This window comes from Helianthus annuus, chromosome 4, assembly GCF_002127325.2.
Source record: "Helianthus annuus cultivar XRQ/B chromosome 4, HanXRQr2.0-SUNRISE, whole genome shotgun sequence".
NCBI lineage: Eukaryota > Viridiplantae > Streptophyta > Magnoliopsida > Asterales > Asteraceae > Helianthus > Helianthus annuus.
The window spans coordinates 192,875,555-192,902,798 of record NC_035436.2 but is presented as its reverse complement, the minus strand read 5'-3'; the positions used below and the strand labels follow the sequence as shown (position 1 = coordinate 192,902,798).

General features: G+C 34.3%; 2 protein-coding genes and 1 long non-coding RNA gene across 3 annotated transcripts; 2 read left to right on the top strand and 1 right to left on the bottom strand.

The window, feature by feature from the left end:
* Positions 1–2,025: 2,025 nt before the first annotated feature.
* On the top strand, positions 2,026–6,329 carry LOC110937690 (shaggy-related protein kinase epsilon). The gene is made up of 12 exons (XM_022180140.2): positions 2,026–2,330; positions 3,313–3,492; positions 3,601–3,693; positions 3,797–3,856; positions 3,950–4,297; positions 4,393–4,449; positions 4,539–4,679; positions 5,252–5,302; positions 5,385–5,480; positions 5,639–5,722; positions 5,814–5,916; positions 6,002–6,329. The coding sequence occupies exons 1-12, from the start codon at positions 2,268–2,270 to the stop codon at positions 6,061–6,063; spliced, it is 1,338 nt and encodes a 445-aa protein (XP_022035832.1). The 5' UTR covers positions 2,026–2,267; the 3' UTR covers positions 6,064–6,329.
* Positions 6,330–12,533: 6,204 nt separating this feature from the next.
* LOC110937691 (E3 ubiquitin-protein ligase At1g63170) lies at positions 12,534–15,644 on the top strand. Its single transcript, XM_022180141.2, has 5 exons — positions 12,534–13,270; positions 14,333–14,452; positions 14,538–14,670; positions 14,946–15,110; positions 15,206–15,644. The coding sequence occupies exons 1-5, from the start codon at positions 12,717–12,719 to the stop codon at positions 15,380–15,382; spliced, it is 1,149 nt and encodes a 382-aa protein (XP_022035833.1). The 5' UTR covers positions 12,534–12,716; the 3' UTR covers positions 15,383–15,644.
* A 6,077-nt stretch (positions 15,645–21,721) lies between these two features.
* On the bottom strand, positions 21,722–26,174 carry LOC110935202. Its single transcript, XR_002588945.1, has 3 exons — positions 26,029–26,174; positions 23,489–23,608; positions 21,722–22,698 (listed from the first exon to the last, which is right to left on the bottom strand). It is a non-coding gene; the product is annotated as an uncharacterized LOC110935202 (long non-coding RNA).
* Between the last annotated feature and the right edge of the window lie 1,070 nt (positions 26,175–27,244).

The following is a 27,244-nucleotide window of genomic DNA, read 5'->3' as shown; positions in this document are numbered from 1 at the left end:
CGATAATGACCGGACCGTACCTGTATTTTCGATAGTAGTATTGGTTGATACCAAGCTTATCCAACTGAGAAAATAAAGAAAAATAATAATAATTATTATTATATTATAAACTTACTATTCATTTCAATTGTATTGTTAATATATAGTAATATATAGTAACTAGGGTTAAAGACCCGCCCGCGTTGCGGCGCGGGTACATCGTAAACATTGAATGGATTAGTCCGAACGTTATTTGATGCATTAACCATATGAAGACACACATTTCGACGTATCCAGCTGAACTCAGTGTAACCTGTATAAGCATTTGTCATTGGATCAAACGTAAAGTAAATGAAATTCATATCGAAGAATAAGTTGAATTTATACGAAAACGTACATAAAAATATGCACATAAAAATGGTTTCTTTAAACGAAAACGTATTATATTTGACCTGACTCGTGTATAAAAAAAGTTTACGTCGGAATGTAGAAGAAATCAAATTTATACATACCCGTATATAAAATATGCACGTAAAAAATAGTTTTTAAGTAAAAGAAGTATAGGGGTAAACCGAAACAAAATATTAGTAAAAACTTTAATAGGTTAAAAACGTTCGTAAAACCGTGCCAAGTAGCACCAATGCCACAACGACATCGACTCTCAACGTCGTAAAAATTAGATAAAATGGTAAAAATTACACTAAACGAAAAGGAGACTAAAATCGTTGAACCACGCACACCCGTTACAGTGTGTTAATGTGAAGAAATTAACAAGAAATGTAAAACGTAGAAAATAATAACTTAGTTGATCTAGGACCCGCCCATTGCGGCGAAGTTTTCAAAAGGGAAAAAATGGACGCGTTGCGACAGGTCTGTCAAATATGGGAAAATAGAGCAAAAACGTTGAACATCACATGCACGCTACAATATGTTAACTCGCAAAATTTAGAACGAAACGTAAAAATAAAAACTTGTGAAAGATAAAAAGTATGGGGGACCAAAGTTGTAAATAATAAAGTATTGTGTTAAATTAAAAAAGATGAAAAAGTTTGAGTTAAAAGTAAAAATTTCAAATGGGTTAAAATGTAAAACATAAAACTTTAAGGTTGAAAGTGGAAAATCAAGTAATGGGTTAAAATTTAAAAGAGAAAACTTTAAGGTTGAAAGTGGAAAATCAATATTTTTTTTGAAAAAGCCCCAAAGCAAGGGGTACAAATGATGATGCACAAGAAAGTTACAAATTTATATATGGAATAATAATAATAGATCTCTTACTGAATCAGTAATTAATGATGCAGAAGTTGCCAAACAACCACTTAAACAGACTTGTTTACAAACGAAGCGATTTTATACAAGCTATTTTTGAAAATTTATCTACCCAGATTCAAGAGGCTGTTTGACAATTTCTGAATGGTTAAAGTGCTGAACCAGTTAGAGGTCTGAACCATTAAGTGCTGAACCAGTAAGAGGTCTGAACCATTAAGAGCCTATATAATGCTAACCCTTTTAGAGGAAAATGTCTGACCAATTCAAATTAGAGGTCTTAACAGTTCAGACTTTGTATAATAGTTAATCATTCAGACATATGCTTACGAAACAAACAGTCTTAACCATTAAATGCTGAACCAGTAAAAAGTTTGAACAATTTTACGAAGTTAAATGAAACAAACAACCCCAAGTTATCCAAAAGTCGTAACTGCCTACAACAACAAAAGATTGTGTGGACAAAATCGTAGTTAGCCGAATCCCCTAATTTTACGTAAATCCAAATCCAGAAAAAACTCATTTAAATCCAAACAAACACGCAATACCTGATTGTAACACATGCAACTATATATGTAAATAGTTTTAAACCTTTATAAACTTTTTTATTTAAAAAATACAGCTAGAATATTGTCGTTTAGCAGCATTCAAACCTGCACTAATTCACAGGTGTAGATCAAATCACAATCAGAAGATCGGACGGCTGAGATTACAAGTTTGACTGATGTACGAAATAACGCAAAGAATGAATGATTAGGCTTTTTCAGGTTTGACCTTTGACCAGAAAAAACAGTTTTTCTAGAGAGAGAAAGAGAGAGTTGTTAAGACAGATAGATATAGAGAGAGAAAGAGATTGTTTTGTAGCAAATTGTTTGTTTTTAGAGAGAGAAGAAGGTGGAGGAGGATTGCGTGTCGTGTGGCAGTTTCCTCCTCCATTTGTTGACGCTTAATTTGTTATTTTGTTGTAGAGTTTTGAAAAAGTGTTGTTAGATCTGAAAATTAGGGTTTCGATTTGATTAAGCACGATGAATGTGATGATGCGTCGGTTGAAGAGTATCGCTTCTGGTCGTACATCCGTTTCGGATTCCGTAAGTTTTCTCATTTGATCAGATTTGATGAATGAATTTCTTGTTGTGTTCGTTCTCTGTTGTTCAATCGCTAATCGCATGTGTTTGTTGATATGTTTTGATGAAATGATTTAAGAAACATCTACCGATTGAGGATAATTTTCGTGTTGTGTTCGTTTTCTATTGTTTAATGGCTATTCGCTTGTGTTTGTTCATATGTTTTGATGAAATGATTTGAGAAACCTCTTTGATTGAGGATGAATTTTATGCTTGTGTTCGTTTTCTATTGTTTAATTGCTAATTGCTTGTGTTTGTTCATATGTTTTGATGCAAATGATTTAAGGAATCTGTTTGATTGAGGATGAGTTTCATGTCATTCGTTTTTTGTTGTTGAATCGCTAATCGTTTGTGTTTGTTCATGTGTTCTGATGCAAATGATACGAGAAACTTGTTTGATTGAAGGAAGCATGCGTTTATTTGGTCATATTCGAACAGTTTTCGTGTAAATATGATGGATATTTGGTTGATTTGATGTAAACAGATTACATTAATTTGTGTTTGTTATGAAGCTGGATTTATTTTGGGTGTAATTGTATCAATTCATATTTAAGTAATTCTTGAGGAATAGCTTATTTGTTTATTATGTTTTATTTGACTTTGGTTGAGCTGTTGTTTGATCTCTCTTGCTGTATCTATAATATTACATATTGGTATTTTAATAAGCATGAAAATCATTATTGTTTGTTTATGAGCATGTCCAATTCATTGGTTACATAATTGCTGAGATTCCCATGTTTTTTATATATATATTTTTAATGGTTGTTATGGTTATATGACACATGTGATGCTGTGAAAGAAGGTTGAAGAAATTGCTTTTTATTTGGAATGATAATATTAATTGATGTATACACAGTAATTAAGATGCATATGATAAATGATTGAATGGTAAATATAACAATTAGGGAATATGTATGGCTTGTAGTTGAACTTGTTGGTTTTGCAGGGAGATTCAAGCATGAGGAGGGTAAAACAAGAATCCGAGAGTCAGCCCGGGAGTGCCAGGGCTCCTAAGATGTCGGCAAGCACATCCAATGCTGCTGCTAAACTTGGAAAATACGACTTTGACAGTTTGCCCAAAGAAATGCATGGAATGAAAATTAAGGAAGATAGATCTGATGACAAGGTGATACGTTCATTTAATATCATAATATCTTACTCATAAGATAATGATGACGTATGGTCGACGTATCGAGAAATGTTTGGATATTTACATATGGTTATTTGAAAGCAGGATTTTGAGGCGACTCTTGTGAATGGTAATTGTACCGAAGCAGGTCAAATAATCGTGACGTCAATTGGTGGCCGAAATGGAAAACCAAAGCAGGTAATCATTATTTAACTGTTTGTACCATGAATGTTTTTTAGCTAATTTCACAGTTGGTTTTTATAGTAACTAAAATGCTCACACGTACAATGCATTGTTCCAGACTTTCTCTTACATGGCGGAGCGAGTTGCGGGCACTGGTTCATTTGGTGTTGTCTTTCAGGTACATAATTGCATGTGATTATCATCGTTTTAAACATATAGAAACATGTAGAATGTAGATCAATGCTAAGTACATAACGATTTTTTTTTTCAGGCCAAATGCCTTGAAACAGGTGACTCTGTTGCTATAAAGAAGGTTTTACAAGACAAAAGATACAAGAACAGAGAACTTCAAATCATGCGTTTACTAGACCATCCAAATGTGGTTGTATTGAAAAACTGTTTCTATTCAACAACCGAAAAAAACGAAGTTTACTTGAATGTCGTCTTGGAATACGTACCCGAAACCGTCTACAAGATGTCAAGGCACTTTGTTAGGATGAACCAACACATGCCTATGCTATACGTACAATTGTACACATACCAAATCTGTCGTGGGCTTAATTACATTCACAATGTCATCGGTGTGTGCCATCGTGATATTAAGCCACAAAATTTATTGGTAAGATCTAACAAGTGATATTAAGCCGCTCATTTAAATTAACCTTGTTGGTGGTGTATTAAATACTAAAACGTAAACAACATTGTTGAGTGCAGGTTAATCCACAAACTCAAGAGCTAAAAGTATGTGATTTTGGAAGTGCAAAGATGTTGGTAAGTTTATTTCCTTCTTGGATTTCTGAATGCAATTGATGTTAGGTCAATATTGATATCAATATATTATATTTTGTGTGCGACTGTAGGTACCCGGGGAACCAAATATTTCGTATATTTGTTCAAGATATTATAGGGCTCCCGAGTTGATCTTTGGAGCAACAGAATACACCAACGCAATTGACATGTGGTCTGCAGGTTGTGTTTTAGCTGAGCTACTCCTTGGACAGGTGCGTACAAAACGGATGTTTCTTTTTGGCATTTAACAAGTTATTACATATATGGATAAAGAGAAAAATGCCCGGATAGTCGCTGCGGTTTGATGAAATTACAACTATAGTCCCCACCTTTTACACATTCGTTTCTTGGATAGTCCTTAACGTGGATGGGGATTAGTTTTTGGTGTGAAGTGGGTGTGAAATGACTAAAATGCCCTTACGAATAAAAATGTTTTTTTTTTAATAGCTAATGTATTTTTATTTATTAGTTTTTTTTATCTTTTTGTGTTTTATTTATTAGTTTTTTAACATAAAGGGTATTTTTGTCATTTCATACTTAACTGAGAAAATTAACCACCATCCACGTTAGACGCTATCCGAGAAACGAGTGAGCAAAAGGTGGGTGGGGACTATAGCTGTAATTTTAGAAATGTGGGGGACTATAGGTGAAATTTCACCAAACCACAGGGACTATCCGGACAGTTTTCTCATGGATAAATTTGATTTTTAGTCGATCAACAGTCTCTTTGTATTTGTTCTATGTGGTAATTTTTTTAATAAATTCTAATATGTACTATATGCAGCCCCTTTTCCCTGGTGAAAGTGGTGTAGATCAACTCGTGGAGATAATTAAGGTGCATAATCTCAACACTCTTGTCTTTGCAGAGTTTCTAATCTAAATATCATTCTAACGCTAATAACTTTTTTATCTTTTAGATTTTGGGAACACCAACACGTGAGGAAATTAAATGCATGAATCCACATTATACAGACTTTAAGTTCCCACAGATCAAGGCTCATCCATGGCACAAGGTTTGTTCATATCGGTTATCTTCTACTTCTAAAGAGTTTCACCCATAGGTGACACTAGTTAGTTATAGAAGAAACTTAAAAAAAAGAAACTTGTTAAAACAACATAAAAACTTCTTTGAAGATCAGTTAAGAAATCTACTTTTGGGTTTTGTTTTCAGATATTTAAAAAGCACATGCCATCTGAGTCGATAGATCTTGTATCGCGCATGCTTCAGTACTCGCCAAAACTGCGATGCACCGCTGTAAGTGAATACCATTATTAATTCCCATATTGCAGATTACAGTTCCTACAGTAATCGAACATATACTTATTTATACGTCTTTTTTCTGCAGTTGGAGGCTTGTACTCACCCATTCTTTGATGAGTTAAGGGACCCAACTACTACTCTGCCAGATGGCAAACCGCTCCCTCCCCTATTCAACTTCACGCCACAAGGTACAACTCTTTTTCCATATTGTACAACTTTCTAGATTTCCACTCTTTATGGCGATGAAAATAAATGTAATTTTTTTTGCTACAGAAATTGCTCATGCATCTCCGGAACTACTTCAACGGTTGATACCCGAACACGCCCGACAGTAAATAATGTAACGTGTCCTGTCCATAGGCGTTTTAGAATTCGGGTTTTTGAATGCTTGCCCATGATAGTCATATTATTTAAACAAGTTATTTCAGCCTAAATCACCGAGGTGGCAGATGGAGATTGGTTCATTATTAACGTAACGAATCTGGAGATTGTTATAGATCTTCCGAGTACAGTTATATGGTGTAACTAAGTTCACGATTGACGGATTTCTTACAACATGGAAAATTTGTTAATGAATTTGATTTTTTTGTTTTTTATAATATATTTATGTGTTCATCTTCTTAAAAAGGTTTATAATATGCTTACTGAGATATCAGAAATTACAAAATGACAAAAAGCAGGTTAAAATAATAATAAAAAAAAGTTGTGGTTTGCCAATAATTACATCAGTTACTTAACATTATTAAGCTATTTAATTAATGTTGTTTTTCATTATTAGACCATCCGTAGTGGGGCGGTATTTTTAAAAAAAATTGAAAAAAAAAACGCCCCCACCCCCATTACACCCGGCGTTAGAGATGGGCATAAAACCCGGTTCCAACCCGATTCCAGTGGACCCGGCCCGGACCCGGTTCCGGTTCCTACCCGATGCTCAGCGGAACCGGTCCCAGGTTAAAAAAACCCGACGGGTACTACCCGGTTCCCATTTTTTCTAAAAAAATTTAACCATACCCGGTTCCTATCCGTACCCGGTTTATACCCGTACCCGGTTCCTCCCCGTACCCGGTTCCTATGTATACCCGGTATGTTACCGTTGGAACCGAATCGTATATGGATATGACCGTTGTACCCGGTTCCTTGGTATATGGTAACTCATTAAATGCGATTATGACCGTTGGAACCGGTTCCGTTATGACCGTTGGAACCGGTTATACTATAAATAACACACTTTTTTTTTTTTTTCACAACTCATCTTCTTCTTTTATCTATTTCTTCACCTTCTTTACAAATTTCTAATGGCTTCCAAGAACTCTAAAAGCACAAACTCCCCATCCGTCAATAATGTTCCAAAAGGTTCAAATGCTCCATTCGTGGTGGGAACATTATCGCATAGCCGCAATATGGATGTTTGGTGCAATTGGGATTTAGTCGAGATGAGCGATGGTTCGCAAAAGGCTCAATGCAAGCATTGTGGCTCCTTGTTAGGCAAGGATTCTAATTCTACTTTAACGAAGCATGCGAAAAAGTATTGCAAAGCCCTCAAAGATTTGACACCCGGTCAAGTCCAACTTTCAAAAGATGGGAACATTTTCCGCTACGAACAAAAGATAACTCGGGATAGGATGGCGAAGTTGGTCATCAAAAAAGCGTTGCCTTTTGGACACTTTGACGACCCCGATCTCACTAAGCTAATTAGGGAGACTCTTCAACCTAGCTACAAACATGTAAGTCGTCGAACTTTAAAACGTCATTGTTTAACTTTATGGGAAAATGCAAGAAAAGATTTAATTGCATTTTTTCAAAATTTAAAGACTTGTGTAAATTTAACTAGTGATGTGTGGTCGGCTCCACACGGTTTACCCGAATCATACATTTGTGTCACCGCTCATTGGGTTGATCCCAATACATGGCAAATGATGAAAAGCACGATCGCATTTGAAGAGTTTCCTTCTCCTCCTTCGGGAGAAAATATTTATAAAATTATGAATGCCACAATTATAAAATATTGTTTAGAGGATAAAATATTTTCAATATCTTTCGATAACGCCTCAAACAACTCAAATGCGATCCAAAAACTAAAGTTGAAGTATAAACCAATTTGTGATGGTGCTTTTTTTCACACAAGATGTGTTGCTCATATTATTAATTTAGTTGTGCAAGACGGTTTAAAAGATAAATTTGTAGCGGATTTTATTATAGCTTTTAGAACTATGCTTCAAGATGTTTTTAAAAGTGGTAAAGAAAGATATCAAGATTATAAAAAACTTTGTAAAGAAGTTAACCAAAAATTAATTGGTCCTAATTGGGATATCCCAACTCGTTGGAATTCAACTTGTCATATGTTTGAAATGGCTTTAAAACAAATGGGCACTTTAAAAGCATTTCATACTACTTTAAGTGATGACTACCAAGTCGACCCTTTTCCCGACACGGCTTGGAATAACATTCAAACACTAAGTGAATTTTTACAAGTTTTCAAAAAATCAACAACTTTAATTTCCGGTGTTTATTATCCCACTAGTTCTCGAGTTATTTCCGAATTATATTTGATAACAACTAATTTTAAAAAGTTTGAAAACTCAAGTGACATGTTGAGGAACATGTTGACACCAATGATCAATAAATTTAAAAAATATTTTTTGGACTTACCACCCGTATTTTTATGTGCCGCCGCTTTAAACCCAATTTTAAACGTAGCGGGTGTTAACGCGTTAGTTGATGAAATTTACGACAAGTTGGATATGCACGAGGTTGATCCAACATTAAAAGGCAAAACTAAAAAACTTTTCGATGAATCTTTGAATAAACTTTATGATCATTATTTAAAAAAATATGGGGATAAAAATCATACAATTTTTAATGGAGCTTCATCATCGGCCTCTAAAGATCAAACAATTGCCGACCCCATCATAACCATGTTGAACGTCGTTAGAGACGAAACGGCGAAACAACAAAGGGGTAACGAACCATCTAGTGAACTCGGCCGATATAAACTAAGGGATGATGCACTTACTATGACGGCCGAGGAGTATAATAATTTTGACATTTTGGCATGGTGGAAGTCTAAAGAATCGGAATTCCCGATTTTAGCCACCATGGCTCGTGATTTACTAACGGTCCAAGCTTCCACGGTAGCTTCGGAAAGTGTTTTTTCTCTTAGTGGTAGGGTATTGTCGATTAGAAGAACAAGATTAACCCCGGAGTCGCTAGAGATGGCAATTTGCCTAAAAGACCATTTGGACGGCGTTGATCGTGTTCAACATAAGTCGAGTCTCGAAGACGAGGTGGAGTTGGAGCACAAGATTATTGAAGAAGAGGATGAAGAGGAAGACGAGGTAGAGACCAATGTTCAACATAAGTCGAGTCTCGAAGACGAGGTGGAGTTGGAGCACAAGATTATTGAAGAAGAGGATGAAGAGGAAGGCCGGCGTTGTTAGGCGTTATTTTTGAAAAAAAATTGGATCTTGGCGTTTTAATTAAAACGCTGGAAGTGGTCAAATGGTTTATTGAAGTGGCCAATGGGAGTGGAGGAGAGTTTGACTAGCCAATGACCAACTAGTTTGTTTTTTTTTTTGTTTAATGATTGGAAGGGGCATTATTAGGCATTATTCCCACTACGTCACTTTTGCAATAACGTCACATGCTGACTGGACTGCCACGTGTCGGATAATGCCCCATGGTAGGGGCATTATTTTTCTTCACCACTACACATGGTCTTAGTATAAACATATAATTATCAAGATTGTTTCTTGGGAAAAGCCCTATAAACAAGTGACATCCTTTTGGCTATTGAAGTATTGATACAATTAACAAACTATGATTTGCAACTTAAAAAATGTGTAATTTGTAGATCCTTGTAGCATAAACCACTCCAAGTAAAACATAGCAAATTATAAGTATTGTTTTGGTATTTTAATTAGGGTCGAATTTAGATATATGACTTTAAATCCGACCCGACTAGTGAACCAAAGGTTTTAATGTTGTAGATCAAATGTATTTTTCTTCATCAAGGAGATGACTTTGAGTTGGGATATAGTGTGTAAGCATGAAAAGTGCATTTTTGCCAAAAACAAATATTAAAAATACACACAACCCTCATCATGGGTATAATATGACATCAAACAACCACCATGCTAGAGACATTAGATAATGAGGTATGTCAAATTGGTTGGTGTCGTAGTTCAACACGGTAAACCATAACTGTTTATTGCTCGATCCTAGATGGCAATTGGCCGATATGGAACATTTCTGCTAACAACAATCCCATCCTCGATTGTCTGATAGTTAATCGTATAACTGACTAGCACACGTTACAATTCAGAAGTACATAATCCTAATTACTGAGATCATTACTCGAGGTCTCCATCGCCAAGACGCTAACTCTCCAGGTTTTTGCTTCAATTGGTTCATCCATTTTCGAACTTCCGATAGAACAAGAATGTGCTTCAATTGATCGACGATTCATCTTTCTACTCAGATGATCTTGGTAGAACTAGTTGAGTGTTTTTCTTATTCCTTGTTAAATGTTAAATTTATACTTGTATTCTAATTAGATGAAACCTTGGGGATGAAATGCACGTTACTCTAAAACTAACACTCCCATCGTGAATTTCGTATTTGTCCAGCTACGCTCGATACTTGCTCAAAAAATGCTCGGATCGAAAGATGCTCGTTTGAATTTGGCTCGGTTGAAAAAATGTTCGGTTCGGTTTGTCAACGAACAGAGCATGAGCAAAGGTTTGATTGGTTCGGCTCGTAAAAACCCTAGTTTCCACGCAAGTAGATGCGGGTTCAGAGTTCAGACGGGTTCAATAGAAGATATGAGATGTCACAACGTTGTTGGACAATAAATCAGATTCAAATTATCACACCTTGACGTTAAAGATACATGTCTTGGAAGTTTTATATTTATCTTTATTTATTAAAAAAGCAAAGTTCCTCCTGCTCACAAAACTTTGCTGTGTTACTTTTACAATCCTTTTGCTTAGGGTGTCCGGGGCGCTTTGCGGGGAGGGGTGCGGGGTGTCAAGTCCCCGAGCGGGAACACCGCCGCCATCAAATCGGGGAGGCTAAGCGGTGAGTGGGAGCGGTGTGTACTCACCGATTGAGAGAGATGAGAGACAGAGGGGGTGATTGGTTGTTAATGTGGGTCCACCCTTTTTCCACCAATCATTTTTTTTCTTCTTTTTTTATAAAAAAATAATTGTGTGAGTGGAGTGATGCCAACGTTTGAGTGCAAAATGGGGACTTAAGAGGAGAGTTGACGTGACGGGTGCTGATTGGTGTGTGTAAAAGAGGTCACTCCCCTAAAAGAGGAGTGCCCCTCTCACCCTTATAGGACAACTATGTATATGCATCCCATTAGGGCTGCAAACGAACTGAACTTTCAGCGAACAGTTCATGAACCGTTCGGCGGGAAGTTCGTTTGTGTTCGTTCGTTTAATAAATGAACGAACACGAACAAAAAATTTCGTTCGTTTAGTTAAATGAACGAACATGAACAAAGGCCATGTTCGTTCAATTGTGTTCGTGAACGTTCGGTAACGTGTTCGTTTACGTTCGTTTGTGTTCGTTTGTTTATGTTCGTGTTCGTTTGTGTATAGGAATATATACATATATATATATATATATTTTATTTTATTTTATTACCCAACTTATATTATATTATATTGTATGGCCCAACTTATATTTTATCGTTTGTTTATGTCATATGTGTTGAGCTTACTTGATGATGGTTGGACGAATTCAAGTTTATTTTGGTTATAGACGATCTCAAGGTTATTTTGGTGGATTAAATGGAGACTTGAAGTTTAAGATGAAGTATTGAGACACTACTTTGTGTTAGTTATGTTTATAAAAATTATATATTAAGCTACTCAAGTTTGGATAATTAGCTTGGTATATTTTGGGTGGATCTACTTAGTGTTTTTTTTGTTATGATCATCTTCGAAAGTAAATATATGTTCGTTTGTGTTTGTTTATGTTCATTAACGTTTGTTTGTGTTCGTTTGCGTCTGTGTGCGTTCATGAACGTTCGTTTGTGTTCGGTACCTAAATTAACAAACGAACACAAACGAACACGAACAAGTTCATTTCCTTAACAAACGAACACGAACAAAAAATCCCGTTCGGTAAGTGTTCGTGAACACATGAAATCCTTAACAAACGAACACGAACAAGGCCGTGTTCGTGTTCGTTCGGTTCGTTTGCAGCCCTACATCCCATGATAGAAAAGTATATTTATTAATTTTTGTACAACACATGGATGGCGGATGGTAGAGTGTTGATGAATAGATGATGGCATGTTGCCTACCTCATAGTAATTTGTTTTATTAAATAAACTTTTATACAACAACAATCATTATGCATTTTCATGGTTCATGGTTGAGATAATAAATAAGTTTATAAAACTTAATAATAACTATACTTATGTAAAAAACGGTTTAAGACTAGGGATGTGCAAATGGTATCCGGTACTGGTATCGAATTTACCAAACCGGGTACATTATCGGTACCGACTTTTGACATTTTCAGTACCGGTTCAGTGGTATTTACCGGTTTTTACCCTCAAATACCGGTACCAAACCGTACCGGATATATTCGGTACCGGTACCCACTTTTAAGGATTTTCGGTACCGAACTTATCCCTACTCTTAACGTATCACAACTTTATTTTTTGGGTTTCTCTTTCAGTTTTAATAACAAGTGCTGAAATCGTAAGAAACTAAACTGATACCGAACAAGCTACTGCCGCGTAGCGCGCGAGAGCTCGACTAGTTTTTATTTAAGAGTTAACTTTTTCAATATCTAATAATGTGAGAAAAAGTTGTTACAAAATGACACAAAGTGAGTGTTTGTAATAAAACAAATAACTTCCCCATGATCCTCCCAACTGTCAAACAATCAACAACAACCATGTCCTCATCGATAACCTTCTTCTTCTAACTACGAACTAGGGTTTACCCCCCACTCGATCCAATCGCCAATCATGTCATCTCAATCGCCATCATCTTCCACCGATGACTCCACCACCACATCGCCGCTCCTCACCACCACCGACGGCATCTCCCGCACCCGCCACTTCGTCACATCCACTCCCTCCCTCCGCGGCGCAGCCAGGTTCCTCCGCCGCGCCAGCAGCCGCCGGATGCTCCGCGAACCTTCGATGCGTGTGAGAGAATCAGCCGCTGAACAAATCGAAGAACGCCAGACCGATTGGGCCTATTCACGTCCGCTTGTGATTCTAGACCTAATCTGGAACCTTGCGTTTATTGTTGTGTCCGTTTGTGTACTGGTTATGAGCCGAAATGAGGATCCGAAGAGGCCTTTGAGGCTGTGGATTGGTGGATATGCGTGCCAGTGTTTGCTTCATATGGTTTGTGTGTGTGTTGAGTATAAACATAGGAGTCAGCAGCGGTTGGCTGATTTGAGATCGGAAGTTAATAGTGGAAATTCGAATTCGAATTCGAGTTTATCGAATTCGGAGAGTGAGCGTAGGGATTTAGCCCTAGATAGGTCACAGAATGATGATGAGGATTCCAGGTACAAATTTTAATTTAATTATGTTATGATGATGATGCAAAAGTATGATGATGAAACTTAGATAATTTGTGTGTAATTTACATGATGATGAGCTTTTCTATATAAAATAAGGAAGTTATGTTGTATATGAGACTAACAAGTAACAAAGTGTGAAATGTTACTATTGAATGATGAAACTTAGATAATTGTCTCTACTAAACATGGTTTATGAGATTGTTTGAATATGCTTTTGCTGAATAAAATTGTAATTTCAGGTGTGTGATTTGTGCAAAGAGTTATGGTATGTATCTAGAGAGTCCCCACAGCCATTTAAACAACAAAAAGAATCAACTTTTCTCACTTTCTGTATAAAGCAAATGAGTTATCTTACATATCCGTGTATCATACGAGTGACAACAAAAATATTTAGTTTTCCTAACAATACTTATTTTAAAGATGATAACAATTTATAATGATCATAACAATGGTTAAGAAAAAAAAATCAGTGTTGTAAGAATCGGTAGGCGCTAGTCGGTCGGTGAGGTACCGAATCAGATTGGAATTTTTATATGGAAATTTTAGTTTTATATATACACACACATTTTTTATATGCAAATTTTTAAGTAGACATGTTTTAACCCCTCGTTGACCCATTTTCTAAGTAATTGGAGGGAATTTATAAGGTTTGGTCAAAATCAGCCATTACTTGGTGAACCTCAGATTAGTGATTAATCGGCGACTAATTGGAGCCTAGGCAGGATTTTTACAACCATGAAAAATATTTCTAAATATCATTCTAACAGAAATTAAATATTATATTGTAGCAATAACTAGGCTAAAAGATCTTAACAGCAGCAACCTGCATACTACCTCATTTAATTTAATTTTAATTTTTTTCTAGCAGTAAGGACATGTTGTGTTTGATTTACAAATTACAGTTAATTGTTTCTGGGGTTAATTGGGATAAGGGGTTATTGTTGTCATTGACTGTGCTTCCAAATTGAAAAAAATCGATAAGAGTATGCTCTTGTTCTGTATGGATTACATGTATATGTCAGTTGAGCTACATTTTATTTGTGGCAGTGTTGCTAAGCATCTGGAATCTGTTAATACGATGTTTTCCTTTATTTGGTGGATTGTTGGATTCTATTGGGTGTCTTCTGGTGGTCAACATCTTACTCAAAATGCACCTCAGTTATACTGGTTCGTTTCTCATCTTCTTCCTAGAAACCGCTTAATCTGAAATATATTTTTCTGATATGATTTGTTTATTTGGTTTGTTTTCCAGGCTCTGTATTACATTCTTGGCATTTGATGTGTTTTTTGTGGTTATCTGTGTTGCTGTGGCTTGTGTTGTTGGTATTGCTGTTTGCTGTTGTTTACCTTGTATTATTGCAATTTTGTATGCAGTTGCTGATCAGGTAATTTCTTATGCAGTCATTGTTTGTTAATTTTGTGAATATGACAGTTATCATATGATTACTGATTGTAGAACCACCATTAAATAACCAAATGTTGAACTTGATATTTACTGATATAAGATAACAGAGAAGAAAGACTAGTATGTATAGTACTCCTACTTGACGTATTAATGTTTAACCGACTTTGTTTTTTCTTGAAATTCGTATTGAAAATTGTTGCTTCTTGAAGCATGGTTTTACTTTGTAAATAGTTATCATATTTGTTACTGAAACAGGAGGGTGCAACCAAGGATGACATTGATAGACTGCCTAAATACAGTTTTAAGAGAATAGATGATTTTGAGAAAGAGAACGGAGAGATCCAAAAACGTTATGGTGGAATAATGGTAGAGTGTGATACTGATGCACCCGTTGAACGCGCTTTATCTGAAGAGGACGCCGTAAGTTTTTTTTTTCTTTATCTGTATATTCTTCTAACATTTCATGTTTTAATTAATAATAGTGTTTTTTTTTTTTTTTTTTTTTTTTGGGACAGGAATGCTGCATTTGCCTTTGCACATATGATGATGGAACTGAACTCCGTGAGCTCCCGTGCTGCCACCATTTTCACACCACCTGCATCGACAAATGGTTGTTCATCAACGCCACATGTCCTCTCTGCAAGTTCAACATATTAAAAAACAGTACCCAAAGCGGCAGTGATGAAGTATAGCCAACCAATATCAGCTCCTTAAAGATATCTTGATCCAGACCCATCTTTGTTATGTGATTCTGATGTAAAGTTTATACCGGATTCTTGTTTAAAGTTTGTGAACTTTTGGGATGGATGACTGAAAGAGGGAAAAAACCCCTCCTTTTTGGTTTATCATTTGGAGATGTAAAGCTACATAAACTGCATGTTATAGTGTATTATTAGTTTAATACCTGTGCACTAGGATTTTTGCAACATGAAGATGCATTGTAAGTTGTTGGCTTTTGTTTTCTAGCCTGCATTAGTCTGTGCATCATGCATTAGTTGTTGTACTTTATGCACTGTAATCTGTACATTCACAGTGGCAATGCTTGGAGAAACCAAGGGGGTTTGAAGGAAATAAGACAGATGGCCGAGTTGAATCCATGATTCACTTTCATTTTGACAAATCTTTTCTGTTTATATAAAATGTCATACATGATTGAAGTACATTTTTTGTATTTTGAATTGTGGGGCTTTATTTTTCTAATTTTAATGTAAACATTTGAGTGAGTTGTCTTGCAATCATCAAGACCGGTTTTAAGCAAAGAAATGAGAATTGTACACATGTTTTGCGTTCCTATAAAAAAATCATAAAAAGTGATGCTGCAAAAATGTTGACAAAAGAGAACAAAAATAGAAGTAAATAAATATTCAGCTATTTATATATTAAACGTATCCATAATTTAAAAAGCAAAAAGTGAGTGGTGAATGAAAAAGGCCAAAAGAGAATAGAGCAAAACATCTTACCTTTCTTACAAGAGTAAATTACTATTTTGATATTACTATTTTGATCCATGTAGTTTAGCCAGTTTAATCCTTTTAGCCTAAAAAGAAATCTTTTAATATATCAAATCCTGAAGTTGCATTTTATAACGATTTTGGCTTTTAACACTAACTTTGTTACTTTTTTTGCAGTTAAGTGTAAGGGTAATTCGGTCATTATATACCTTAGGGGCCGTTTTTGATATTTACAAAGTTTTTTTTAATATTTAAAAGATTATTAATGCAATTACTCAAGTTTTTTTTTTATTTCGTTATTTCACGATTATTATTTAACAAAATATGTTTTATATACAAACGTCGTTTTTAAAATCATTTGTGTTTTAACCCTTTATAAACCATTTATCGTTTTTTAAATTATTTCTTTTAAAACCGTTTGTTTATTAGAATCGTTCTTCTTAAAGTTGTTTGTCCTTTTATTTTTTTAAATTCATTTCATACCGTTGTTTCTAAAATCATTTTTAACTTTTTAAAACAATTTGTTTTTTTAGTCATTGATTTTTAAAAGTGTTTCTTTTTAAACCGTTTCTTTTTAAAAGTGTAAGATTTTAAAATAATAACGAATTTTGAATAAACAAACGGTCCAAAGAATGGAAGATTTGAAAAAAAAACATTTGAAAAGAAGTTTGAAAAATGAACGATCTTTTGCAAATTTTTTATTAGAATGTTTCATCTTTTTTTTTCCAAATCTTACATTTCTTTTTTCTATACACGCCGTTTTGTAAAATTTTAAAAAAATAAACGACTTAAAAAGTGAGTTGTTTAAAAATGTTTAAAAACAAATGATTTTAAAAAGAATGGTATAAAATGAAGGGTTTAAAAAAACTTTAAAAGACAAACGACGTTAAAAAAAACGATTTTTAAATACAAACGGTTTAAAAGTACAATTTAAAAACGATAGAAGGTTTAAACAAAATATTAAAAAACAAATTATTTTTTAAAACGGCATTTATAAAAACAAACGGTTAATGAAAATACATATTTATTTGTATATTTAAACGTATTTTGTTAAATAATAATCGTGAAAATAACAAAATAAAAAAAAACTTGAGTAATTGCGTTAATAATCACTTAAATATTGAAAGAACTTTGTAATTATCAAAAACAACCCCTAAGGTTTATAATGACCTAATTACCCTTACACTTAACTGCAAAAAAGTAATAAAGTTAGTGTCATGGGCCAAAACTGTTATAAAATGCAAACTCAGGGTCTGATATGTTAAAAGATTTCTTTTTGGGCTGAAAGGGTTAAACTGGCTAAACCACAAGGGCCAAAACAGTAATTTACTCTTCTTATAATAATCATCTAACCTTTCGAGTATGAAGATTTAAAAGGTTTTATAGTTGTGACGACCTGAATTGACCCGTTTACAATTAGTAGTACTGGTCCCGTGTTAATAATCTTCTTCTTTTCAGGATGTGGTTTCACCGGCGTATTAGAGCTGACGAGTGGCTATTGTTTTTTGTAAGTGCCAATAAGAACCCGGGGTTATTGGTTTTCTTTATGTATGGCCTCTACATAACATTTGCTATTTATACAAAATATTACTCAATTGATTTACAGGTATGGAGTCCTACTGCATACAATGCCCGTGGGTTAGTTATCGGGCACATGTTTAACAAAAAAGGAGAGGCATTGCTATCTATACATTCTCTTCGGAAAACCTGTAAAACTCATTGATTTTAATGTTGTAAAACTTGTCATTTTGACCTCAAAAGGCATAGAATAAATTCTTTTACATTCAGATAACCTTATCACCCTCTCCATCCAAGCTGTAAAGTTACATTTCGGGGCTCTAAATGATGCAAAATAAAAGTCTGTCTGCTTAGTTTTTAAAATATGGATGTTAAAATAAGATGTGAAAAGGAAGCAAAACATAGAAAAACAAAAAAAAGTTTAAATTGCACCAGCCGGGAATCGAACCCGGGTCTGTACCGTGGCAGGGTACTATTCTACCACTAGACCACTGGTGCCTTGTGTTAACCAGCTAACTTTCATGAACTTATGAGGTGATATTTTGTTCTGTTCTTAATATTTCTAAAACTGCCAACACGTTTTAGGGATAAAATAAATATTTAGTTGTTTTTAACAACAAATGTTGCACTAATGATCCAAAATATTTGGTGATTATGCTTTAGTTACACACTTACACGTTTAAAGGATTGTGGGCATTTTATTAAGTACTAGTAGACATTTAGGAGGAAGTACCACTTGTATTATTGTGGTTATTAAGGTGTTGTTTGTTTTTTCTAAAAAGCTCGTCTTGTCCTCTTATGTTTGTGTGTGCAGATTGTTTGTTTTCTCGAAGATATTTTATTAAAAAACCTCTGCGTTTGCTATTTTTGGTTCAGATGTGGGAAAGCCTCTTCTTCCCTCTTCTTCACAAAAATATTTCAACCAAAACCCTAGCACATCTCCTCCACCCTAGCTGTTTATTTTCAGATTGTGACGAAGTTGAAGGTCTGTTGAAATCCGGTGAGTTGACGGCAGCGGCGGCTAGCGTGACGAGAACGCCGACGCCCGATTTGTTTGAGAAGACGAGGCCTTATATTTAGTGATTACAATTTGAGTTCTTGATGTGTTTTGTTATCCCAATTTTGATTGATGTGTTCTTTTTTGACATATGAATTGAATATGTTATAGGACGTACATTAAGTTGCCATAGTGATGAAACGGGTCAAGAATTGGAAGGAATGGGCTTTTGACTCGAGTTGGAAGTAAGATTCTGCGTGAAGAAACAGGTCAAGAATTGGATGGAACTGAAACTGCAGCCCTTCTTTGGTTTCCACCATCTGTCTTTTCATTAAGTTTGTGTTGGAAATCAGGCCCTTGGTCGAATAAACAAACACACAATATGAATAAACTTGTTCGACTCTTTTATTAATTTATCAATGAGAGCACACTAATTACAATGACCCTAACCATCTATTTATACTAAACTTATTCTAGTCCTAACCCGACTCAAACTCTATTAATAAAATAAATAAACAAACTAGATAAACCTATCTAATAAACGTTGATGCCCAAGAAAACATCCCTAGACTAGAATTAGGAAACCTAAACAAAATAAACTAAAACACTTAGCACCCTCCAATTTTTGAGTTATGACAAGATTAGTTCCAACAATCACCCCCCTAATCTTGTCAATAACTTTCTTCACATTACTTTGATCCCGGAACCGCTCATTACCATCTCGACTTCTACCGGACACCCGACTTTCACTCGGTCACATCCAACGTCTTCTCGGCTCGAGCTTCCATTGCCACAATGCTTGTAACATATCACATGGCTTCACGTTGGAAACGTTCATTCACATCTTGACTCATCACGGATCAACGACCTCTACCCGGTCACATCCGAGTCACCCGATTTGAACTCCAACACCATTATCTTGACACCCGTACCTTTTCCCGATCAAACATGTTCCAAGAGGCCTTTCCACCGACCAAGAAAACAAAGCCACCCGCTTATAACGTTTTCTTTCAACTGCTAAACGAACCGAATCCAAAGCCACCTGCTTTGACAGATCCCTTACGCCCGTTTTTCACGCAACACGCCGGTCTCCTCTTATCACGAAACAACACGATCAAGGCACCATCATAACACTACCGATGTTGTCATTGGTTGTACACCCGCTGCGCAAACCCGCAACCATCAACCAAAACAGCCACGTTCTTCCTCCTTTCATCACCACTAACAGCCACGGAACACAAGTGTTTATCACCGGTCATCCCCGTAGTCTTAACCGGTACGTCTACCACAACAACGGCCTACTGAAAACACCGTAACGCCTCCGTCAAATAAAGTAGCAAATATCTTCCTTATCATTTAACCATCACACGTGGCCCAATTAGCAATCCCAACCACAAGGAAGGTTTACTATACACCAAATCCCAATTGCTATTTGCAAAAAAATAATACTGATGACATTTGCTTACAAATATATTTTTTGAAAACCTTGAATATGACCACGCACATGGCCATGACTCATGGAACCAAAATTCCGTCTATACGTTGTCGTTGGATCTCTTTTCCTTTCTTGTTCTACGACTGGTATCATCGCCATAACACCCCGCTAGGGGTGCTCCCCCTTATCGGAAAACGACTCTCAAAATCGCCAACTAGCTCTGATACCAATTGTTAGAAATCAGGCCCTTGATCGAATAAACAAACACACAATATGAATAAACTTGTTCGACTCTTTTATTAATTGATCAATGGGAGCACACTAATTACAATGACCCTAACCATCTATTTATACTAAACTTACATCTATTTATACTAAACTTATTCTAGTCCTAACCCGACTCAAACTCTATTAATAAAATAAATAAACAAACTAGATAAACCTATCTAATAAACGTTGATGCCCAAGAAAACATCCCTAGACTAGAATTAGGAAACCTAAACAAAATAAACTAAAACACTTAGCACCCTCCAATTTTTGAGTTATGACAAGATTAGTTCCAACAGTTTATTTATTATTTTGGTCTATCAAGTTTATTCGATAACTATTTGGTTGTTTGAATTTGAGTCAAAGTGGGTAACTTGCAACCCAACTTCTGTTAGTTATAATATAGATGGTGATAAACAGAATATAGACGTAACAGAGTTTTCTTCGAATTCATCGATGCCGCTGTTCGTTTCTAACAACATGATCGCGTATTGTAGAGTTGGAAATGATATATAGTCAAGATAAATGCAAAGTTTTCTGCACTTTAGGCAAGTTAATGAAAAAGAAACAGAATGACCCCCTGGAATTTAGAAAAAAACTCTGTTTCGTCCCCTGGTTCTGTATTAAAAAAACTAATATTAAAAGAATAAGTAAAATGACTAAAATGCCCTCACATGCAAAGCATGTATGCGTTAGGTGACTTTGACTCCACTTGGCCGGTTTTCCTCCATTGCATCTTTCTTATTACGACAATCCGCACATAGAAAAGGACCTTGCCAAGCCTTTGAGCTTGTTGAAAAGATGGAACCAGCATGAACCGATATGCCTGTACTTGCGATGTCAACTTGACATATACCACAAATGAACAGACCCGATGTTGATGAACCGCCCTTCTCATCATTCCCCAATCATTATATCCAAATAAAATGTTTATCACCAAACCAATACGCCACCTAAACATGAAGTAAAGGGGTATTTGAATAGATGAATCAAGATCATCATTTGTAGTAAAAACAGAGTGTATGTTGTGTTTTGTTGTTTAAAGTGGTAACAATTAGATGTATGAGCATTTCTCATTATTTTATATACATATATAAAAAGACCCTTAGATAATAATGGTTAATTGGGTAATCACCTCTGTTGTAGCTAATAAGAAGAAACTGATATTTTGACCCCAAAATAATCAAATATATGCACAGTTTATTGTCTTTGATGATTATCACTTCCAGTGCGAAAACATAATTCATATTACTAAGTTCAAAGTTTGCATCTTTTATGATCAAGAAGAGTTTGATTAAAAAAATGTAGATAAAAAATCAAAGTTGATAATTTCTATCTTTTAAAAAGTCAACAATACTGAAAACATACCAATAACAAAAGGTTAAGACTGTTAACAAGAAACAAGAACTTAAGTGCAACATCACAGAATACCAAAACTAACATGATATTGTGATACCGATTTCCAATCCATACGAAATCACCTGATCTTCGCATCTTCGAAACACACGGGCTCACAAACACCACAAATAAGACTCATATCAATCCGCGTGTCCCTTTCGATTCCCAGGTCTTCCCATCAGAATTTCTGATCAAGATGCTATAGTCTTCAGGCCTTTGGGGGTTGTCCACGCGGGTATATAGACCAATTATCACTACCGCGTGCCCAGGGTTGTTATCGTCACCGATATCCTCATCGTGATAGGGGTCCTCAGGAATGCATTTGGCTGAAAGATGACTGTTGTTGAAAAGCTCCGTCACCATGTGGCATGCGGCAAACATGGGAAACTGCTTCCCATTGGGGCCGAAATTGGCTTTTAGGGCCTCGATAATGGCTTTTGGGATTTCATGGACTCGTAGCTCATCAACCTTGAACCTATCCTTCAATTTGGTGAATTCGAACTTTTTAGCATGCTAATCAGTTACTTGGCCCTCATCCATATTTTCCAAACCAACCTCATGCAAATGATTTTTCAATTCCTCCATAGTCAGCATCCCGAACAAGGCTTCGGGTGAAAACTCTATAATCTGATCATCGTCTTTTATCTCTCTAAGTTCATCGACCGTGTATCTCTCTATGCTTACATAATCGAACTTTGTTCCAGACTCATTCACATGTTGGAGCCCAACTTTTTCCGGACCATACTTTTTATGTGTAAGATGCTCTCTATGGTTAATTAAAATGTCATGTCACCGAAGAACATAGATTGGGGGGACAATTCAATTATGTCATCATCATCTTTGATCTTGAACAACATGGTCATCATACTTACAGCGGTGTATGGTAAGCAAGTATTACCTTCTCGTTCCCAAACCTTGGTATAAATCCGAACTTTTATGGATCTAAGTATAAATGTGCAAAGAAAAACTAGTGAGATGCAACGGAGATTAAATTGTCATAAGCATCTTTACAAGGTTATTAGAGCATAACACATGTAATGTTTCCAAAGTAATGAACTTTAGCATCCTTGTTATCTTGTGTTAGAAACCTATTAAATTCACTACCCCTTACATCTCTTACACTTCCTGGATGAACTTTTCTTGTGGTACCAAGAGGATATCCAAATTTAGGATACTTATAATTCGTTTAGAGAGACTGAAAGGTGATTTGAACCCTAGACAAGTGATTTTACACACTTCCCTAGATACTATATTGTGTCATGTTTGGAGGGTGATCTACGATCCAGTCTTAGGTCTAGATTAGTGTATTTTAAGATCCTGATAACAAAATCTAATTATCCTGAGAGCTGTGACGAGCTAACATAATTCTTGTTAAGGTAGCTACTTTCTTATAACCTGATTTCACTTATATTCGTTTTCTGCTTGCTTTGCTTTCATATTTGCATTCGTATTTGCTTTAGTAGTAAATAGAAATCCAAACATCCACTAAATATTACTAAACTATGACTCGATAGAGGTTTAGTATCGAGAGACGCGCCATTATGTCCTTGGATTGATACTTGGTCTTACCGACTTTATTGTATCACGACCGGTACACTTGCCGATTGTGTGTAATTGAATTTGTCTGACCATTTATTTGTTGTTTTCAAATTTATTCAAACATTTTACACATCAGTAGGTGTAGAAGTATTAATATAAAAAACATTATAAAATTGAACGTTTCAAAACTTACATGTTAAATCTCAAGAACACAACATGCTATTAACTTTCTTTAATGGATGATGCTGAACAAGACGCCATTTAAGGTATGCTCGGCAAGTCTTTTTATACCTCATGCTTGTTATGAATTTGTCTGTAAAAAATAGCATAAATATGATTTCATTTATAAAGTTTATTATATTTTTTAAGATTAATATAAATATGTTAATTTGACTATATCTACTGGCTACTGCATATAAAGTTATATGTTGCATTCATATTATGTTAATCGATAACTAATTAACTGTCTCCTTTCTTTAATCATAATATATTATTTTTTATTTTACCGTTAGTTTAAATGTAACGTTTTTTTTTTAATTTTGAAGTTAATAGTGCAAAGATTTTAACAACACTGTCCCCTTAGTCTTTAGAAAATATTGAAATATTTTTTGAATTAGTTGTTAATCAAAACACTTTTATAAAAGTTACTAGATTATAACCCCGTGTATTACACGGGTTTAATAAATAAATTTTATATATTAAATAATAAAACAATATATCTTTAAAAACCTCCTTTATTGCACGGATTGAATAAATATAATTTTATATATTAAATAATAAAAAGATATATCTATAAGAACCATATTGTACGGGTTGAATAAATATAATTTTATATACCAAATAAAAAAGTTATATCTTTAAAACTACGTGTATTACACGGGTTGAATAAATGTAATATTATTTACCAAATAATAAAATAATACATCTTTAAAAAACCTCATTTATTACACGGGTTGAATAAATGTAATTTAATATAACAAACAATAAAAAAATTACTTCTTTAAAAATATGTGTATTACACGGGTTGAATAAATGTAATTTCTATACTAAATAATAAAAAATATATATCCTTAAAAAACCTCGTGTATTGTACGAATTGAATAAATCTAATTTATATATTAAATAATAAAAAGTTATATCTTAAAAAACTTCATGTATTACATGGGTCGAATAAATATAATTTTGTGTAGTAAATAATAAAAAAAGTATATCTTTAAAAAACCACGTGTATTACACGGGTTTAATAAATCTAATTTTATATACCAATAATAAAAAGTCATATCTTTCAATATACTAATGGATAATACTGGATACGCGATGGATATGGTGATTGTGAAGATGGTTCTTGAAAAGAAGATATGTTATTCAAGAAGCAAATTAACATCTATTTGAGTGACAAAATGTTGGTACCAATTCCGACAAATTGATTTATAAATTATGTAATAAAATGGATATAATAATTTTTTTTAGTAATGAAAATAAAAATATTTCATATATTAATACAAAGTTTGGTTTTCGTGATAAATAATTTGTTTTATTTAAAAATATCTTAAATTAACAATTTAAATTTTAGAATAACATTTTATTAGAAAAATAGAAGAATGGTATTCAAAATTTAAAGTAGGATGAAATTTAATATTAGCTCATTATTCATTTACTTATTTAATTAATATAAGATAAGTTTGGAAGTGAGGCGAGAAAATCATAAAATAAATGCTTACAATGAATGATAGGTGTCATACATTAATGTTTTATTATATAGTACAGTATAGATATATATTTAGATTGATATAAATAGTTTATTATATTGTAGTAAATTTGTTAACGAAGTCTCAATAAATTTAACCCTTTATTTAAAACTTGTAAATGTAACAAAGTCGCAATAAATTTAACCGTTTATTTAAAACTTGTAAATGTAGAAATGATAAATAATCTTAGTTAATTTTATTTTAAGTTTCGTAAAATCTATTTGATACCAAACTAAATAAAACGTTCAAATATATAGTTAATATCAAGAGTAAATTACGATTTTGGCCCCTGTGGTTATATCACTTTTACTCTTTTAGCCAAAAAATGAATCTTTCAACATCTGAGCCCCCAACGTCTTTTTTCTAATCCTTTTGGCCCCTAACACTAGCCCCATCCATTTACTTTTAGGGGCAAAAAAGGTTAGAAAAAAAGACGTTGGTGTCCAAAAGGGTTAGAAAAAAAGACGTTGAGGGCTCAGATGTTAAAAATTTCTTTTTGGACTAAAAGGGTAAAAGTAATATAACCACAGGGGCCAAAATCGTAATTTACTCTAATATCAAATTAGATAATTAAGTTTGAATTTGAAGTAAATAGATAAATATAAAAGTAATAATTAAACAAAATAATATTTAGTAGGAAGATTATCTATAATTAATCAGAAGAGATTAAACTAAAATAATAATTATCCATAAAAAATGGCCTGATATGATGACAAGTGTCCCAAAAATTGTTTCTTTTATTATATAGTATAGATATGTTCCATATATATAAGACATTAGCTGTTAAAAAATATTGATAGAAGTCATAATTATTTTTTGAATTAAACTCTTTTTTATAAATTTTTATATGTATACATACAAGTATATAGCTACAAGTTTAGCTGGGTATTTCTCTGGGCTTTAAGAATTGTTCCAACATAAGAAAAGAAGTAAGCAGAAAAAAATAGTTATAATCTATACTGTAGGCATAGATTGTGTTTGTTACCTGAATTCTGAAAAAAGAAGTGGTGGCAGGCGTCTACGGGTCTGGCTTGCATTTGGTGAGGTTTACCAGAGTTATACTCGCGAGAGAATGAGAAGTGCAGATAATAGAGGATGGTGCGACGAAAGGAGCCCAAGATGCGGTTATATGGGTTCGATGGAGATGGGTCGGGTTAGAAGCGGAAAATCTGGGATCCCTGGTGTCTTTCAAATAGACTGAGCAAATACAAATTATCAGTCAAAGAACACACATTATGCGTGTGTGTGTGTGGGGGGGGGGGTGACTATCGGTTCATTAAGTACTAGAGATGAAATTGTACTGGTACCGTATCACATGATAGCGATATCAAAATTAAGTTAAAACTAAAACCAAATTTTGTACTGTGTATGTTCAAGTAGTACCATCCTGGTACAATCTCGATACAGTATCAATACGACACCGATATTTGACTCGAAATTTCTCATCCCTAGTTTGTACTTACAACTTCCTAAAAATAATTTAACTAGGATTTATTCACGGATTTAACTTCACCATTACAAATGAAAACATTATAAACTTTAAAGTAGGGGTATTTACGGTCTGGTTTTGACAGTTTTTAGATCAAACTGTGAGTCAAATCGTTGGTAAATTTTTTGTTATCAAAAATCAAAACCGAGCCGTTAAAATTTAAAACCAAAAAATTATTATCGATTTGATTTCACGGTTTGAATTCAATACAAGTTGTCATAAATAAAGCATGAAACATATATAAAAAGTTCTCCAAAACAAAACTGCCAAAATACGTTAAGGATGAGGGTTGGGTTGTGAGTTTACTCCAAATAATTAACCAAAATTATTTATCAAGCTCAATATAAATAATTTAATATATATCTAAAATGAAACAAATATAAAAATTAAATATAGTTTAATCTTAAGGTCCGGTCCCGTTTTATATGGTCGATTTACGTGTTAACCGCAAACCAATCGTGAAACCAGAATGTTAATCGGTTTGAGCGGTGTCATGGTTTTAAACCAAATTATGAACACCCCTACTTCAAAGAGTGCATTCAAATCCCCTTTCACACCTCATAATTTTTTTTTTTAAATCAAATGACAACCAGAGTGATAAATTAAGCGGGACAGGCTGGTCTGTTCAGGATAACCGGTAAATCAACAGATAATCATAAAATACAAAAAAGATCAATGAACTGACCAATATTCACAATTTACATAAGATGGG

Coding starts and splice junctions, on each gene's coding strand:
- LOC110937690 (XM_022180140.2), top strand. CDS start 2,268: ATGAATGTGATGATGCGTCGGTTGAAGAGTATCGCTTCTGGTCGTACA. Junction 3,493..3,600: donor AAGATAGATCTGATGACAAG/GTGATACGTTCA, acceptor ATTTGAAAGCAG/GATTTTGAGGCGACTCTTGT. Junction 5,917..6,001: donor ATTCAACTTCACGCCACAAG/GTACAACTCTTT, acceptor TTTTTGCTACAG/AAATTGCTCATGCATCTCCG.
- LOC110937691 (XM_022180141.2), top strand. CDS start 12,717: ATGTCATCTCAATCGCCATCATCTTCCACCGATGACTCCACCACCACA. Junction 13,271..14,332: donor AATGATGATGAGGATTCCAG/GTACAAATTTTA, acceptor TATTTGTGGCAG/TGTTGCTAAGCATCTGGAAT. Junction 14,671..14,945: donor TGTATGCAGTTGCTGATCAG/GTAATTTCTTAT, acceptor TTACTGAAACAG/GAGGGTGCAACCAAGGATGA.